At 33.7% G+C, this 18,973-nt stretch overlaps 1 protein-coding gene across 1 annotated transcript; it reads right to left on the bottom strand.

The window, feature by feature from the left end:
- Positions 1-9,753: 9,753 nt before the first annotated feature.
- Positions 9,754-18,521, bottom strand: LOC142505755 (uncharacterized). The gene is made up of 9 exons (XM_075618864.1): positions 17,468-18,521; positions 17,314-17,373; positions 17,113-17,215; positions 16,942-17,016; positions 16,284-16,431; positions 16,120-16,189; positions 14,927-14,992; positions 11,326-11,448; positions 9,754-10,062 (listed from the first exon to the last, which is right to left on the bottom strand). The coding sequence occupies exons 1-9, from the start codon at positions 18,357-18,359 to the stop codon at positions 9,947-9,949; spliced, it is 1,653 nt and encodes a 550-aa protein (XP_075474979.1). The 5' UTR covers positions 18,360-18,521; the 3' UTR covers positions 9,754-9,946.
- Positions 18,522-18,973: the final 452 nt, after the last annotated feature.

Below are 18,973 nucleotides of genomic sequence, written 5' to 3'. Positions count from 1 at the left end.
AAATTATGGCAATATGCTATATTTTGTACCCCAACGAGTAGAAGAAATCCTTAAAAACCAGGAAGAAATTCTTGGAATATTAAAGGATATTCAAACAAGAATTCAAAAACTAGAACAACAACCAAGTTCTAGTAAAAGAACTTTAGGAGGTTGGTTACCACCATCATTGGTACTGAACCCTTGTTACACCAACAAGGAAAAGCTAGAGTGGTGTCGAAACCTTTGACTGAAGAAGAAAAGATGATCAATCTAATTAAATCTGTCTCAGAAAAGAAATTTATCTGATGACAGCTTTAGAAAGGATTGGTCTGGAGGATCTACAAGAGCTTGCGGAATCTTTCGCAAATCTCAAAGTTGTAGATCTAAAGATGAATACAGCAGGAGGTGAAATACCTGCTATAACCTGGTCATCAACTCAGGAACCACCAAGGGAAAGTGTGGGATCTCAGAATGTTAACATGAGAGAATCTCAATCTGATTTCCATACGGGTGGAGGATCATACCCAGCAGGTACAAGGACAAGGAGAAATCAAATTCCCTTGCACCAAACACCCTATGGGAAGACTGTTTTAGATCCGATACATCCTTATGGGGTTATGCTTAACCTTGATGTGTTAGATTTTAAAAACAGAGAAGATCTCATAGATGACTGGACATCTGCTATGAGAATCGCAGCAAGAACACTTGATCTCAACAAAGAAGGATTCATTAAACTTTTAGAAATGAGTCTTATGGGATCAGTGAAAATTGCTTGGGACATGACTTCATTAGAAATGAAAGAGTCAGTCCTGGCCGGAGAATCTCTGAGCGAGATAGCCGGAAAAATGGCTACCCTATTTAAAGCACAATTTATAGAGGTAGACTATTTTAACAGTCAAGCTACAGAGAAAAGGAAGAAATATACTCAAGCTCTGTATAGTCTTGAATTACACGATATATGTTTAGTAGATGAATACATTATGTTATTCACTAAATATCGATGGAATTCAGGAGTCGAAGAAAATATAGCTATGCAGCTTTTCTTCGCAAAAATGCCAAGTCCCTGGAGAGAAATGCTCATAAGGGAATATGTACCTGGAAATCCAGATACTTTGGCAAGAAGAGCCTCTTTCCTTAAAGGAAAAATTGGCAGAATGGTGTCATATGGCAGCATTACAAAAGAATTACAAATGCTTGAGGGGTATCAACAAAAGAAATCCTCTGTGTTGTAAGGAAAACGATCTTCCAATAATTATTGGAAGTAAACCGCAGAAGCATAAAAGGAAAAATTTTAGGACTCATCCTTATGCAAGAAGTGGAAGAAGTTCTTGGAAACCAAGAACTGTATGGTCTAGACAGAAAGCCAGATCTTATAAATCTGGACAAAGAAGCGGACCATCAAGGAGTAGGATATCATCCCAAGCATCGAGTATATCTCGAAGCACATGAAGAACACCTACGAAGAAAACTTTCAGAAGAGCTCATACTCGAGCAAATGAAAGTTTCAAGGATTGTAATTGCTGGACATGTGGAGCAAGATGTCATATCTCGACCAACTGTCCAGAAAATGAAAAAAGAGGTATTAAACGTTTCGATCCAACCCCGTATATTGAAGAAGCAGTTTATTACCAAGATCTTATTCAAGTATACCGATTTGAGGACATTGCCTCAGATGAGAGTATATATGAAGAAGAAGAAGTTCTAAGTCAAGAAGGATCCGATGGAACTGAATCAGAATCTGACTGAAGACGAAGTGTTTCGACATGAAACACATGAAGATCTGTCTGGATTCTTTAGCCAGACAACGATATCCAATAACATGGTCCAAAGGATCATGAGAGAAAACCCCAGTCGACAGAGATATCAAGGATTCTCTGCAGGACAGGTAGAAAATTTCTTAGGTAGTCTTGGCCTAAGAAACAGAAAGCATCATCTAATCTATAAAGTTTCTAGAAGGGAAATGGCAATCCCAATGGAACTTACAGGAAATAGAATGGAGATGCAGTTAATTTCTTCTGAAGAAATTAAGGAGGAATTACAAAAATTCAAGATAGAAGTAGCAAGGACTATGTCTTGGATTCATATTGGAGCAATCCAGATTATGATAAAGGCTACTTTCAAAGAAGGAATAGATTCACATATTGATATTGCTATATGCATAAAAGAATGGGGAATCTACAAGATTCAGTACTGGGATCATTCTCAGGAAATCTCTGCGCATGAAAGATTGTAGGAGTAATATATCCTAGGATAGCCTACAACCTGGCAGATCGAGATTTCAGCCGAGCCTTGACATTGCATCAGAACTTCAAGGAAAAAAGGCTGATGAAAGAAGGTAATAGGCCATATTCTATTACCTATCAAATTTCATATGCTCTATATAATACACATCATTCTGAATTGTTTATTAGAAATGAGTTTATTGAAATCCCTGAGATATTTGGAAAAGTTGCTCAGGCAATTTATCCAGAGAGAATCGAGTTTCCTTTAATACAGGAAACAGATATCCAAATACAAGATAAACCGATTCTACAAAGGAATCAAAGTCTTAGATTGGAATCTAGAAGACTATCTTTTCAAGGAGATAGAATTACAAGTTACAGATGGGGAAAAACGCCTGTCATAGAACCCCAACAAGAGCCGAAAAGTTTTTCTACAATAGGAAAACTTAGATGCCCAGAAGGGTGGAAGGAAATAGAAATAGTATTTGATATTACAAAACAGATGAATCAATTTCCTTGTAATTCACTATACTATTTGGAACAACCTGTGATAGAGACTTACCAAGGACTAATTAATATCGGAGAATTGGAAGTTCACATTCAAGGAATTCCAGGGAAAAGAAACAGATCGACTGATTGTTGGACTAGAGTTTCTCGAGGAACATAAACCTTGGAAACGTCTAGAGTATGGAATGGAGTTTATGGCAGAAGATAAGATGTGGAAAATCCAATGACCACAAGTCCATTCTCCATATACATTCCAGTGGGAATGTTGTATGAACAATATAAGACAGATTACTTTGCTGCTTATATTGATTCAGGTGCTGGAATCTGTACAGCAAAAATATGTGTTTTTCCAAATAATTTGGAAGAAGAGTTACCAAAGATTGCTGGAAGAGATTTTTCCAGAAGAATCTTAATCTTATGTAAAGGGATTAAGATGACAGAAATCATGATTGGCGGTGCTGGACAAACACCTTGGTACAAGGTAAAGACATCACCAATTTATTTTCATGATACAGGAGCTGACATATTGTTAGGAAATAATTTCCTACAGATGTTCAAGTCTTATATTCAAGAAAATGAGACTAGAAGATTAGTGTTCACAACACCATGTAATCACAAAATCATAGTCCAAAGACTAAGAGAGGCATTTTACAGAAAATTTCCAATCCAGTTTCGCAGCAAGCGTGGCTGATTCAGGACAACTTCTGAACCCAAAAATGAAGGATTGTAGACGGTTTGGAGAAACAATGCTCCAGTTAAGAGCAGATCAAGTACTCTAACCAGAAGATATAGAATGCCTTAAGATAACTCTACAAACAAATGAAGTAGAGTTTGAATCTAAGGTATCATTGGAAGATGTCAAGAAAAGGATCAAAGAAAATTACAACGAAGATCCCTTGGCATGGTAGGGACAGAAATCAACTCAAAGCTTGCCTTAAAATTAAGGAAGGCAAAGAGTATGAATTTGTCGTTGCAAGCCTATCCCAATGAATATCATTGATCAAAAGGATATGCAGATTATAATCAGGGAACATTTGGACCTTGGTTTAATCAAAACAGGAATGTCACCATATAGTAGTCCAGGTTTCTTGGTAAGAAATCATGGTGAGATAAAAAGAGGTAAACCCAGATTAGTTATTAATTATCAAGAAATTAATAAAATTATGGAGTTTGATGGGTATTTTATACCAAGCAGAGAACATCTAATTAGTTGCATACGCAATGCAAAGATATTCTCTAAATTTGATTGTAAGTCCGGATTTTATCAGATTCAGATGGAGGAAGGATGCAAGAAATTCACAGCTTTCTCCACACCTCAATGACATTATATCTGGGAAGTATTGCCAATGAGATTGGCTAATTCACCGCAGATATTTCAAAGGAAAATGGATAATCTTTTTAAAGATTATTTTAAATTTATGTTTGTTTACATTGACGATGTTTTAATAGCATCCAAAGATCTGAATGAACATGTTAAGCATTTAGAGATTTTCTCTAATGTTTGTAATAAAGAAAGACTGGTTTTATATGAAAAGAAAAGCAGTTATTGCTACAAGAAAGATTGAATTCCTCGGAATTGAAATCGATGAGTCAGGAATAATTCTGCAAGAACACATAGTGGAAAAGGTGCAGAATTTTCCAGAAAATCTCAAAGACAAGAAGCAACTTCAAAGTTTCTTAGGAGTTGTTAATTTTGCTGGGATGTTTATCAAAAACCTAGCAAAACACAGGAAGGTGTTCAGTCCATTATTGAAAAAAGATGCAAGATTTATATGGAAAAAAGAACACACAGAAGGACTTATCTATTTAAAGAAGGTTTGTAAAAATCTTCCAAAAATGGTTATTTCTCAAGACGAAGATGATCTGGTATCATATACCGATGCCAGTGATCATTGGTGGGCAGCAGTTCTTACTAAGCTCACACCAGATGGAGAACAACCATGCAGATATTGCAGTGGGTTATTCTCAGACGCAGAAGCCATCAGATGGCATATTAATGAGAAGGAATTTTATGCAGTAAAAAGGGCTTTTGAAAAATTGCCATTATTTTTACTTGCAAAGAAATTTATTTTGAAAGTTGATAATATACAGGTGAAAGCTTTCTTAAGGAATAGAATTGAGTCTAAACCGAAGAAGGCTAGATTATTAAGATGGCAGGCACTATGTCAGGATTATATATTTGATATTATGATAATAAAATCTCATGAAAATATTCTTGCAGATTTTTTAATAAGAGATGGACAGCGGTGATATCGATGTCATCATCAAGATGCAGAGGCATTTGAGGGAACAACTTGAAATGCTTCAAAACGAGTTTAACAAGCTAGTCGTAAACGCAGAAGTTGCGGGAAGACTACAACAAGCCGATAAGAGAGTTGTCTCTGATCGAATTACAGAATGTTTACAGACTTATACTCAGTTATGGTTTGTGACGCAAATGCCTATCCTCCAAGGCATTGAGAAGCCATTGGTTTCCCAAATAGAGAGTTTTCGAGTACAGGACTCTATACTTGTAGCGGGGGATTCAAATACCCCTTGCACAAGTGTTAAGTCGGGATCATCACCAGATGAGTCGGCTAAAACAAGAATTGAGACTCCTGATCTTTATCTTGAGTCTTCAAGTCAACCCTTCACCTCGGGGATTGAAGAAGGAGAGATCAACCTTAGGCCTCGTATTGACAAAGGCAAATCTAAGGTTGGTACTAACGAAGCAACAATTTCTCCATTTCAGGTTTATCAACAGAATTGGGAGAAATTAAAAACAAGAATTGGCATTAACCCAGCTATCAACAGGGTTGATGTTTCAGGAAAATATCCCAGGGTATGGATGAAACCAAATTCATATCTAAAGGAGGTTAAAGCATGGTATGAATTCGGGGCTCTTGCCTCAGTTTATACTACATCACCCAGCTTTCCGGAAATCTCAGGTCTACCAAAGTGGATCCAGGAAGCTGTTCACGAGACTTGGGCGAATAATGATTATTTGTCCAGAGGAGATGTATTGGAGCTATACTTCTTTAGTGCAGCACCAGAACCAGCAGGAAAAGGCTCCCATGAAGCCTTTCATTTCATTAAGTTAAGGAGGTCGGATACAAATGTTCAAAAATTTATCAAGTACCCTCCGACAGAAGAAACATCCCTGGTTGCTTCAATTTCTGAAGACGATATGTCTACCAGAAGAGCTTGAGATCTATGGGTCTGTCTCACTGAGATGGACAAAGTCAAGTTTCCGTTCAATTTTATAATCATTCAGTGAACGGATCATTCTTGTTAAATACCATGACAAGAAAAATAATAAGTTTTGCAGAAGATTTATTCGAGAAAAAGAGAAATCTTTTGTGGAACAGCAAGTTGCCGGCCAGTAAAGAGACTCGCCGAAAATTCTGTAATATGGCACATATAGGAAGATGGTCAGAAAACATCTGCCTTGAATGCCAGAACCAGAAGGAACCTGACTTCGGTAAAGGATTCAAACCGAGATCTGATCGGAAACACTTTACTGATACAAGCACAAGTGGGGATGGACCACCTTCACGTTTTCCTCGAGGACAACGAAAACCAAAGATTCCTCGACAAAATTAAAGGTGTACATGTGATCAGCCCACCAGCAAAAACAAAACCCACCATGTGAGTGGAAGGACAAGGACCACCAATAATGGGTGGAAAATGACAAGTATCATTGAATACCTAATTTAAAAAAGGAATCCAATGAATAAAAGCAAGACAACTGGTCCCGAAATTTTTATCTATAAATAATGTCAGATTGGAACCAGTAAAACACACCAAGAAAGAAACCTAAAGAAAATGTATTTTACATATCTGAAGGTTTTTAAAAAAAACTCAAGTATGAAAGGAAGGAGCTAAAAGCCCTCAGATCATTAGCTCAAACGTTCCAAGAAAAAGGGGACGAAATTACAGCTGATCTTTTCCAAACGCATTCCTACTGGTAGTGCGGTGAAATAAAAGAATGGGAAAAGTTGATGTCTAGATTAATAATCTAGAAAAAGACATTGCAGGAAAGGACCACTCAACTACTATATGGTCCCCAAGCAAGCTGTAAAGGCTTATGAAGATTTGAAGTCCGAGTTTCAAATCCGAAGGAAGCCTTCTAAAAATAAGCAGGCAGAAGGAAGATGAAGGCATCACTCAACCTCTTCGTTTTTCTTCTAAATCATTTGTAATATTTTCAAGTTTATGTGTGTAGTGAGTTCAGCTACTGTGAGTAGCTAAACAAGTTTCTCCTCCTCTACATGAGGTTTCAATGTATTAATAAATGTTTGTGTTTGAATAAAGAGATCTTTGCTCTTAGCCCCTCTCGTGTATTATTTTCGAAATTTTATCTTTTATTGTACACCCTAAGGTAGGAAACGAATTAGGGTTGTGCCAAGTACTGCTGAAGGAATCTACGTCGGTAACCATAGGTTGGGATCGCAGTGGTTGAACTGAGAGGAGCAGTTTGTAAAATACGGTGGATATAAACCGGTGGCACTCTGGTCAAAAAGGTAAAATATTTAATTTATTTTACGGAAGCATGATGGGTACTTAAGGGAGTTAAAACAGATTTTAAAGGAGATTACTGTATTTTAAAAAAGTAGAGGTCAAAAATTTAAAAGAAGAAGATCAGAGGGTCATAAACTTAAATGGCCCTGAAAATAAAGGTGAGAAGTTGAAAATTTATAGAGATAAAAAGTTTGATAAATAAGTAATTCTAATAGTAGTTTTTTTAATAATAGAATCTAATAATAATTATTTAATAATATATCAAGAATATCCTTTAAGGAGTGTTTGGTAAATATTGTGTGTGAATTTTGATAGTGTATTGTAAACATTAATGTAAAGGATAATTTTATGTTAGACAAAAATATTGAGGATAACAGTATCTGAAAAATTTTCAATTTATTTATCAAAATATCATAGTCATTTTTTAAGAATCACAATTAGCATGAACAAAATTTCTGAACTTGAACTGAACTGAACTGGACTGGATTGGACTGGACTGGACTGAGCATAAGCAAAAGGAGATTGCAAAGTGTTAGAATCACAAAAAAATTTCATCTATGATGTCTAGATATGCTACATGTTGTCATCCTTACCCTCTCACTTATCTTTTAGCATATACTCTTTTCCTTTTTTATATTTTTCATGTCTTTGAGTGTCGGAGAAGCTCCGTTCGGAAAATTCGAATATATCTTACTCGTTTTTCCATTTTTTTATACTGCGATTATTGCGGAATATATTGAAACCCAATTTACCTTAACGCGACGAGGGCGGATGGTTGGCATCACCCCTCATTTTTCTTCTAGCAATCAATTTTTTAATATTTTTTATTTATAAGATAAAATTTTCATTAAAACATTAAAAATGAAAATTTCTCGATCTTTTTTTTTAAAAAAAAATCATTAGCTTTTCCATTATTTATCAGGCAATTAACCTATAGCCAAATCAATTATTGCGGTGCCGTGTTGTTTTTTGAAGCTATATTCAAAAAAAAATCAGTATAGGTTGAATTTTGAATCACCAAATTTATCAAGATTTGTTTATTTTCATTTTCTTTGAAATTTGAGTTGTGTGAGCTTAGCCTGCACTTGGATTGATTAAATTTGATTTGAAGAATGATTTGATTCGATATATTTGAGATTTACAACAATTACAAATCAAATTAATATGGAGTGAATTTGAAATTCACTTGAACTTTGTTCATTCGAGCAAGTCATGAAATTTAAAATCAATGAATTTGAAATTCATGAATTCAAGCACGACGTTGGTAACTGTATTTCAATTAGTATTGTTATTATTTTACTAAAGAACTGTAGCAATAATTAATATTTGATAGCTGATTATTTTCTTTCACTAGTGTAGATTTCGTTTAGACAAGTACTTTAAAAACGTTGTATTTTATAAGTAGAAAAGACATAAAGTATGTGTTTGGACAAGATTTTCGAAAAATATTTTTAAAAAATGTTCACCGAGAATAGTTTTTAAAGAAGAATTGAGAAGCATTTTTTGATGTTTTAAGAACAAAAAACGTGGGTTACACGAGAATTAAAAGGTAGTTGTCCAAACATATTTTTAACCATAAAATCTTTTTTTAAATAGTTGTCCTAACACTTTTTTCAACTAAAAAAAGCTTTTTTTTGTAGAACTAGTGGTTCAAACTAATGTTTCATAATCGGATTTGTGATCTAACCGATCTACATTAAAATATCAGTTTAACCGAACAGTCGGACTGGAATATTATTATAATATATAAAATAATAGATTAATAGTATAATAAATAATATATTTAAATTCTAAAAATCTTAAACGTGTATATAAATAATAAAGATATATATTTTCCAAAGTTTAAAAATCACATAATCTCTAATATTATTAAAATAATATTTTTAATAAAGTTCAAAATCCAAATAATCATATATAAAATAAATAAATAAAACATGAATCGATCCAATTAGTTTTTTACTTGTTTTGACCGGGATGACAAGTAAAACTGTTTGTCCGATTTGGTTCTAAAAACACTGGTCAAATAGAAAAAATTCTTGTTTTTATTTATAACTATTAATTTGATTTTTAGATTTGAATTACAAAATTTGCCAAGAAAATTGGATACATCATCATCTTGCTAAAATATAAAAAAAATAAGAAAATAAAGTATGGATGCTTCTGAGAGCAGGGGCGGAGGTACTTGTATCCGGGCTTTAGCCCGGGTGATCCAAAATTTTTTAAAAAAATTTATGTCTAAATTTTTGTATAATTTTGAATAAATATGATATTAGCCCGGGTAGATCAATTTAAAATATTAAAGGATATTAGAGTTTAAAATTCTAGTCCGGGTAACGCCAAATTCCTGGCTCCGCCACTGTCTGAGAGGACATGGTAACAATTTAAGCTATTATTTTTTTCAGTTTTTAGTGAATATTATGTATAGAAATATATATAGTAAATATTAGAACTCAAAAAAAAAATAGTTATTCATTTTTATTAATATAAATATTAAAAAAAATTAGTAACAATAAGCTCAAATAATACAGTAGGTAATTTCCCTCAGTAGATCACCAAAAATTAAATTCCATAGATCTGACAAGTTGCAATGCCAAAGATTTTTATTTATTTCTTACTATTCTCTTATAAGAACAAAAACGTGATAGAAATTTTATGATAATAATTATGTGTATAATAATATATACACATATATATTCCTAATTAACAAACTTTCTTCGGTTTTCTTGCTTCCAGTAAATTTAGATCGAGCGTTTGTCGTTGCACTTTAACTGCACTTGATCTTCTTCTTCTCGTCCACAGTCGTCTCTTATCAAAAAGTGTTGATAGCACTTGAACGCAACATATAACATGAACACTGCGTAACAGAAAGTTTTGATATCCATGGTTATTTATATAATAAAAAAATGCATATCTATTACTATTAATTAAGGGTATGATGTTTTTTTGGATTCACCTAAAAGGCTTCACTCGTTTTAAAATTATCTAAAGGAGAAAATATTAAGAATTAATTTTGAAATTGTATATTAGAATGTATTATTTATAATTTATAAAATATATGTTTTCAGAAATAATTTATTTCAATTTTGATGAATTAATGTATATAATGTTATATTTCATTCCCTATTTTACACTCAAAATGTGTGTAGTGGAAAATTGGTTAATATTAATTGTTCCCAAAATTTTGTTAATAATATAAAATTAACTATTTATGACGATGGAATTTGAAGTCGTTATATTGTGTATTGAGTAAACCTCATGATAACGTAGTATTCTGCAAATTAGGTGAATTGTACTTGACAAACTTTCTGTGATAGACTCGTTCGAAAAAGTGTTGGTAGAAAAATAAAATCTATGATCATTGATCAAATGTTCACTTACTCCAACTCTATTATTGAAACGTAATACTTTTCTAGCTCATATAATAAGGATACCGGAGTAATAAAAAAAAACAATCTATCACTATATATAATACAATACAAAAACTTCTATAAGATCGTCTTACTGTTAACTTTGGTGAGACGAATATCTTATTCGACCCGACCCATAAAAAATATTTTTTTAATGTCAAATCTATTACTTTTCTCTCGATATGAATCGGATCTCATGGAAATAGATTTGTGAGACTCACACATAAGACTCACTCTACAATACATTAGCACTATATAGTAACTATATGAAATTAATGTGTAGTTTTAGATTTGCCTAAAACACTCTTTATCTTATCAAACTAATTACATGATTCCATTATATTATTGTGACATTTTCTACATACTAGAGTTGTCGAGCGATTTCCTAACCCACTTTGACCCGCCAAATGATGGGTTGTGACGGGTTACATGTCAATCCATTCCAACCCGCAAAATTTAACTAAAAATTTGTGGGTTGGACTATCCCTCCAAATTAAGGGTTGTGTGCGGGCACATCCCGCTGACATGTTTTGACAACTCTATTTTATATTTTATTTTATCTCCTATCCAACTTAAAAAATTTACGACTTCTATTTTAAAATTAAAAAATTTACTTCAATTTTATTTTTTTACAGAACCCACCATTGTTTCTGTCACATTCTGCTAAAAATAATAATAATAATAATAGGAAAAATGTGAGTTTTAGTTACCTGCCCAAATTCGTGCGATCACAGACGATAGATTCCAAACAAGAGAAAAGATGGCGAATCCAACGGCTTTCTTGTGAGAGCATGATTCCCAAGCGTCGCTAAACCGTCGGATCCAGAATGTCCCTGCATGTAATATTCATTAACAAAATTCTCTTGCAAAAAAACTAAAAAAAAAATGAAATTTTAAAATTTACGATTCCAGCAATAATAATAGTAGTACTAACTAACAAATATTAATACATAGATTTGCATAATATAAACCTATATTTAATTGATTTATTTATTAAAAAAATATAATATAATTAAATAAATGTGCAAAAATTAAATATAAGTAATAATTTATTAGTAGAGGTAAGGACCTCTACTCCTTGTTTATTAAAATTGGACACTTTTTGTAAGGTCCGAGAATTTGATTACCGTAATCTGAACTGATTTGGGTGTATTTACTGTAATCTGAGATTATTCTGGGATGATTCTTGATTAATCGAAGTGATTGTAGACGGAACGGAGTGGACCGGGAAAGACGAGAACAGACGCGAAATATGGGCGAAGGAAATGTCATGCGTGCACATGCGCGAGTTGGTGCGCACACATGCGCGGTTTTGACAGAAGACTCCGCGCATATGCGCGGCGTGAGGGCGCGCATATGCGCGAGGAGTACAGTAGCCTAGTGGAGTGCTCGGCGCATATGCGCGACGTGAACGGCGCATATGCGTGAGCAGGGCAGAAAGGTTGGCGTACATGCGCGGCAGAAGGCACGCATATGCGCGAGTTGATATATGCGGAGACAGTAGGTCTCGCGCATATGCGCGATGTCAGTGCGCGCATATGCGCGAGTAGTCCAGAAGCCAACGTTTTGGAACAGAAGCTTTGGCGCATATGCGCCGGATTGAGGCGCGCATATGCGCCAGTAGTTGCGAAGCCGAGCATGGAGACCAGTAGGTCTCGCGCATATGCGCCATTCGGAGTCGCGCATATGCGCGAGTCATGCAGAACAAGAACATGCCACGTTTCTATTATGCACGAGTTATGTATATATATATGTACATACAAACGTTAATAAGGATAAATCGAGAATTGAGGGGAAGTTTTACTTCTTGATTTTAGAATTCGATTTACGAGAAATCCGTTCGTCTGATTTTAAATCCGACTTCAGTACTGAATTCCTAACGACGTAGGCTACAACTGGACGTAAGTTTTACTACGTTTTGATATGTCTTGAAATTATGATATTGCCAGAATTGAATGGAATTCATATATGATGTTCTTGACATGTTAGACATCATAGAATCGAAGTCAGATTAAGAAACGGACTGATTATGAAATTATTATGAATTTTAGAGTCGATTTGATTGAGAATCGATATCAGATTTATATCATCGTTGAGATTATGATTTCTACCGATATTAATTATGAGTTCTGGTATTATAGCTGTGGTGTTGGAATTGACGGGGTTATCGAGACTGTATTGTTATGCCGTCGAAACATCCGTAAATTGATATTGATCAGACTCGGTATTAGTTGAGATGGTATTGTGGTATTTTATGTCGATTGGCGTTGATCCGATTATGTTTTGGTTTGAGTATTAATCAGAACAGGTTTTGAACTGAGTCATGTACTGATATCGTATCTATTCGATTGTCATTATCAGATTGGGTATGGACAGAGTTGACTTCAATACTTCGTCTTCGTCGGACCGAGAAGATAAAGGTATAAATTAATGTTGAGTTGGGATTGCACAACTCGAGTGAGGTTTGGCTCGAGTTTCCCTAAATCACATACTTTACCTTATTGTATTGATTTGATTGATGTACTTGTTCTCTTGATTTATAGACAGTAGGTATTAGACGAGTAATCTTGTGACAGAAGTGCCTGATAGTGGTGGGATCGCCACGGGCACATTGCACGATGTCACAAGATAGTGTATTGGCGATTGTGCCAAAGTCTGTCACCGGATGTTTGGCTATCGATGTGGATAGAATCATAACTTCTTCTATTACTGATGATCGATATTATATCGATGTGGATAGAATTGGAGCTTCTTCTTCTATTACTGGTGATCGGTACCGTATCGATGTGGATAGAATCATAACTTCTTCTATTACTGGTGATCGATATTATATCGATGTGGATAGAATTAGAGTTCTTTCTATTACTGGTGATCGATACTATACCGATGTGGATAGAATATGAGCTTCTTCTATTACTGCTGATCGATACCATATCGATGTGGATAGAATTGGTATTTCTTCTATTACTGGTGATCGATACCCTATCGACGTGGATAGAACTGGAGTCTTTTCTATTACTGTTGGTCGATATGGGAATGCTGACTTCTGGAAACCGGGATCCCTAGACTAGGATTGAGTCTAGTCTTAAATGTGACGTCATGAGTCTAATTGATAGTGTATATTGAGTTATGTTGATTATGTTCCTGAATATGGTACATGATGAGTATGTTCCTGATGATGGTACATGTTTAGAATAGGATTTATTCTTGACATGGATTTATATTCTGATTTGAATACATGTTAGACATATCTGTTATATGCTTTTATATTGTTTTTATGATTGCATGTATACATGATTTATACTGAGAATTTAATTCTCACCGGAGTTATCCGGCTGTTGTCTTGTTCGTATGTGTGCATGGCAACAGGTGGGATAGGATCAGGGTCAAGAAGAGAACGAGGCTGGACTAGATAGCGTGGAGATCCGGGCTTCGAAGCAACTTAGGATTCAGCACTGAGATATAGTTGAACCTAGTTGAATTCTTGTTGATAATACAAGATTTGTATATTTATGTTTAATATGTAATTTGAATTGAATTACATTACGTTTCCGCTGTGTATTTTAAAAAAAAAAATTTAGACCCTATTTATACTAATTGATTAATTAGTCCACATGATGATTAAGAACATGATTAGCGTCCGGGTCCCCACACTTTTAAAAGTATATACAATATTAAAATTATCGTACAGCAACTTAACTATTTTCGTAAGACTTAATACGAAAAGTTCGAATACGATCATGCATGTTAATTTTATAGAATATAGAGATAAAAACTATATATTTTTTTAAAAAAAAATGGATTCTAAAAATTGTTGAATTATTACATAAAGAAAAAAGTAACGATTTTTTTTTTAAAAAAATCAGCATATAAAAGTTTTTTTTTCAGAATTTATTAAAAAAAATTCCTTACAAAAAATATCTAAAGGTTCCAAAATCTACACAAAAAAAGAGACATCAGTTGGCACATTAATCTAGACTGCTAGGCTCCACTGTCGGTTAATTCTTTTAATTATTGTTTTTATTACAATGTCGGTTAGCTTTTACATTTATATTTTAAATAAATATTTATACCAAATTAATTATTTATATATGTGATATAAGAAAAATACTATTTACAAAAAATAATTTCTGCAGACAAACATTTATCACGACCTGACCTCAAAATTAAATAATATAAAATAAATACATTCATTTCTTTTTTTAAAAAAAATAGGAAACAATGGAATATAATAAATGAAATAATACTGTCGGCCAGCATAAATAATAATTGCATAAAATTCAGAGTTGGATGATTTATTTAATTAATTACCGTATGCAGTTATCTGAACGGAATAGGAAGAGCAGACTTTTGGAACCGTAAATAGTCCAATAAACCCTGTCAAAATAAAATTAACTTATATTATCTTAAAATAAAATTAAGTCCTATAAAAAATAATTAAATAAAATTAAGTGGAAAAAAATTTATGAACTTGTTTTAAATATAACGCCTACACAATTTTATTTTAAGGTGAATATATAATATCGAGGTTTAGTTTAATCTACTCCGAAAATATCTTCGAGATAGATCCAACAAGTTTTATGGTTTCAAAAAAAGAAAATTTATGTGAGATCAATGTAAGATTGTGATAATTTGATACATTTTACTAAAGATGTAAACGAACTAAACCGTTCGCGAGTTATTCGGATCTCGGCTCAATAAAAAGCTCGTTTGAATTCGTTTGTTAATCATATCAAGTCAAGCTCAAAATCGAGATCGTTAATTTAATCAAACCATGCTCACGAAAGATTTATTCGACTCGTGAGCTTACAAACATGTTCGTTAATAGGCTCGTAAAGTCGATCTCGGCTCGTAAGCTCGATCTTGACTCATTTGTTGAGTTGACAAATAAAAATATTAGTGCTGATAAATTTACACTTTTATGTGTGATTTAAAATTAGTTCATAAATATATTTAATCTTTACCAAACTCGAATCAAACTCAAACTCGAGTTCAATTGTATGTTTTAAGAGCTTGAAAAAGAGCCACGCTCAAGTCGGGCTTGTTAAACATGATAAACGAGCTATTAATGAATCAAGTTCGAGTCCAGCTTGATCAACATGATAAAGAAGTCGAGCTCGAGCTTTTCACAAGCTTAGTAATTTCAAAACAGTTCGAGCTCGAACCTGATGATAAAAGCTCGAATCGAACAAGTCTTTATCAATTTTAAACGAACCAAGCTCAAACTTGATACTATCTGGTTTGGTTTGAATTGTTTACATATCTACATTTTACACTATAATCTACTAAAATTAATTGTCATGAATGAAATCATATTATGGTCTTCAAAAAAAATTTAAAAAAATTTTGGGAAGCAATTAATTTTTTTTTTGTGTGGGTTTTTTGGGTTCCATTCCAAAAAAGAAATATGATGTATGTTTTGCATTTTACAAATTTATCCATAAAGACCTCATTTTCTATATAAAAGAAAAACAAGTGAGGACGGTTGGTGTGGGCGAAAATACCTAATTTAGCCATCTTCCACATTGTGATAGAGCTGCCACATCTTGCCAAAACAAACAGAAGCACTGCCAACTGCCAGAGGCTAAAATTGTCATCTTTCAACAAAATAATATTAATTTCTGCCAAAGATTAATAGGACAATAAAAGGGCATAAATGAGATTTCACCTTCATTGTGGTGGCAGGATCCCCAGAGAAAAGAGCTCTCAACTTGAGCAGAAACTCATTCAAATAAGGAAGAACCAATTTTATTACCCAAATGGCTTCTTCCTCTCCTATCACATAATCTTCAATTGTGTTATTGCCAATAGTGCCCCTATTTGTTTGAGAAAAATAAAATAAAAATAAAATAAGAGATTAACTTAATATATAATCTTAAATTATGACATTCACATTTCAAAAATATTATCTTGTTTTTTTTTTGAGTTGTGAAAAGAATATTACTATCGAGTCTTGAACTTAAGATGTTGTCTTATATTTGAGATTTTAATATCATATGAATTACGAGACATCTATTGTTGTCAAATATATAAGGAATCATTTTGGGGGAATTTCATCACAATTTTGTCTGTGCTAAAACTTGTGTGAGACGGTCTCACGAGTCGTATTTTGTGAGATTGATCTCTTATTTGGGTTATCCATGAAAAAATATTACCTTTTATACTAAGAGTATTACTTTTTATTGTGAATATCGGTAGAATTGACTCGTTTCATAGATAAACATTCGTGAAACCGTATAACAAAAGACCTACTCTTTTGTCTAAAACTTTGTTGCCTTAAAAATAGTATGGTAAAAGCAACCAAATAATTAACAGTAATTAATTACCTGCTAATGAGGGATCTGAAAAGAAAATTCACAACAAGATACGCAAGGCCTAAATAGGAAACCACAGAAATGAAGCTGCAAAAAATACCCAATAAATCATATAAAAAAAATTTATTTTGAAATATCATTATTACTATAATTATAAATTGTTAAATAATTTAAATATCTAACCTTATATTAAGATCCTTTGTGTAAGAAGATGAAATAATAGCAAATGTTCCGATTCCAAAGACGAAAGATGATTTTGCTGCATCCCTCCACATGATCAAGTCAGCTAAGCAAATTTAAACATGAAATTGGAATTGTGAATTAATATGAAAATTCAATAAAAACATTTTTGATAATTCAAGGGAGAAGAGGAATGAAACTAACCGAAACTCTGTAATTTGCTCCGAGTTCTTGGAAGTCCGTGGAAATTATCTGAATCTGGAACTGGAAAGATGGAGAAGAAAGAAACTTAAGAGGGACACAGCATTAAAAAGAGAGATAATTAATGAAGAATTTCCAGAGAAAACAGGAGAATTACTCGGGTTGATTTTTATGGGATTTTGAAGAAATTTGGCATGATCTGCAGCAGGTGGAAGCTGCTTCTTCACAATGGGTGAATTTGGAAAAGATTTTTGATTTCCCAGAAGCAATTTCTTGTCCTGGATCACAGATTTATTTGGCTTATTTTCTTGCGACCTAATCTCTTTAATTTCAAGATCCTTTTCTGCAATCTCAACCTCGATTTTCTCATCATTTTCCTCTTTTTCTTCATCATCTGTGTTCTTGATATTGTCGGCATTGCTAGCGACTTCTTTCACTTCACATACACCAAGTTCTTCTTCAGATCTCGATTTTTTCCCCAATGGGATCTTGTCGAATTTCCCAACAGATCCTTCATGTTCCTCAATTTCCACCTTCCCCAGCTCGGAATTCTCATCCCTCGCTTCCTCGGAAGAATCAGATTTCACTTTCCTCGACCGAACCGAGACTGATCTAGTTTTCTGGGTCTGAACCGGGCTTTTCTTGGAGCTTCCATCAGCAGAATCACTCGATTGCTTGAACATGTCATCCAAATTCTTGCTCACTTCAGATCTCTGCCGACCAATTTGAATTGGGCTGCCTTCCAAACCATCAGATTTCCATGTTTTCCTCTTAGCCGACCCGCTCCCTCCAACTGGGCTCTGTTTGGCTCGAACTCCTTTATCCACAGTACCAACTGCCTCTTTATCATTAACGGGACTTGCAATACCACTAGTACTGGTGCACGCAATCTGAGCATTTTCTTCGAGAGTTTGATGATTGGCATTGAAGACTTTGATGCCACCTTTGACTTCATCGAGCTTCATTCTGGTCTCCCAGACAGAGCCTGCTTTTGGGGCACTTGCTCTTCTTCTGCTGACACCCGAATCCATTGCTTCTATAGTGGTCATTTACAGCACTGATCTGTAATGAGTAGCGAGGGGACCCAATTCACAAATGGAGGATTTTATCAATTATGATGGTGACTTTGAGCTCAAGGAATTGGGTTTTAATGAAAGTTATGGACCAGCATTTGGAATATCACCCCCACTTATAGAAAGGAGAGAAACTGGAAGAGGAACTGTTCAGTAATCTCTCTCTTTTTAAGGTATAAACTAAACAAAGATTATCATAAAAAACAATATTTCTTGCTGTATATATTATACAATATTTTTTTTGTAACATAATTAACAAAAATTATATTTTTGTATTGAAAAATAATATTAGACATAAAAAATATATTTTCACGTTTTGGATTGAGTGAACAATATAACACGTGAGGTGGTCTCATTTTAATTTTTATATATGATAAATAAATAGGATATAATGGTTTGGAATTTTAAATCATTTTTCGAGGATGGTTAAAATTCAATTACTTATCACTCATTTTACAACGAAGATTTCAAGTTTTGGACGATGTTTCCATTCTGAAACTCAATTCTTGAATTTTATAAGTTCGGAGAGATCGACTAAACCATGAGTAAACCAAATAGACAAAAACTTGTGTGAGACGAATTCTCTTATT

This window comes from Primulina tabacum, chromosome 10 (genome assembly GCF_025594145.1).
Source record: "Primulina tabacum isolate GXHZ01 chromosome 10, ASM2559414v2, whole genome shotgun sequence".
Taxonomy (NCBI): Eukaryota; Viridiplantae; Streptophyta; class Magnoliopsida; order Lamiales; family Gesneriaceae; genus Primulina; species Primulina tabacum.
This window is presented reverse-complemented; position numbering and strand designations above follow the sequence as displayed.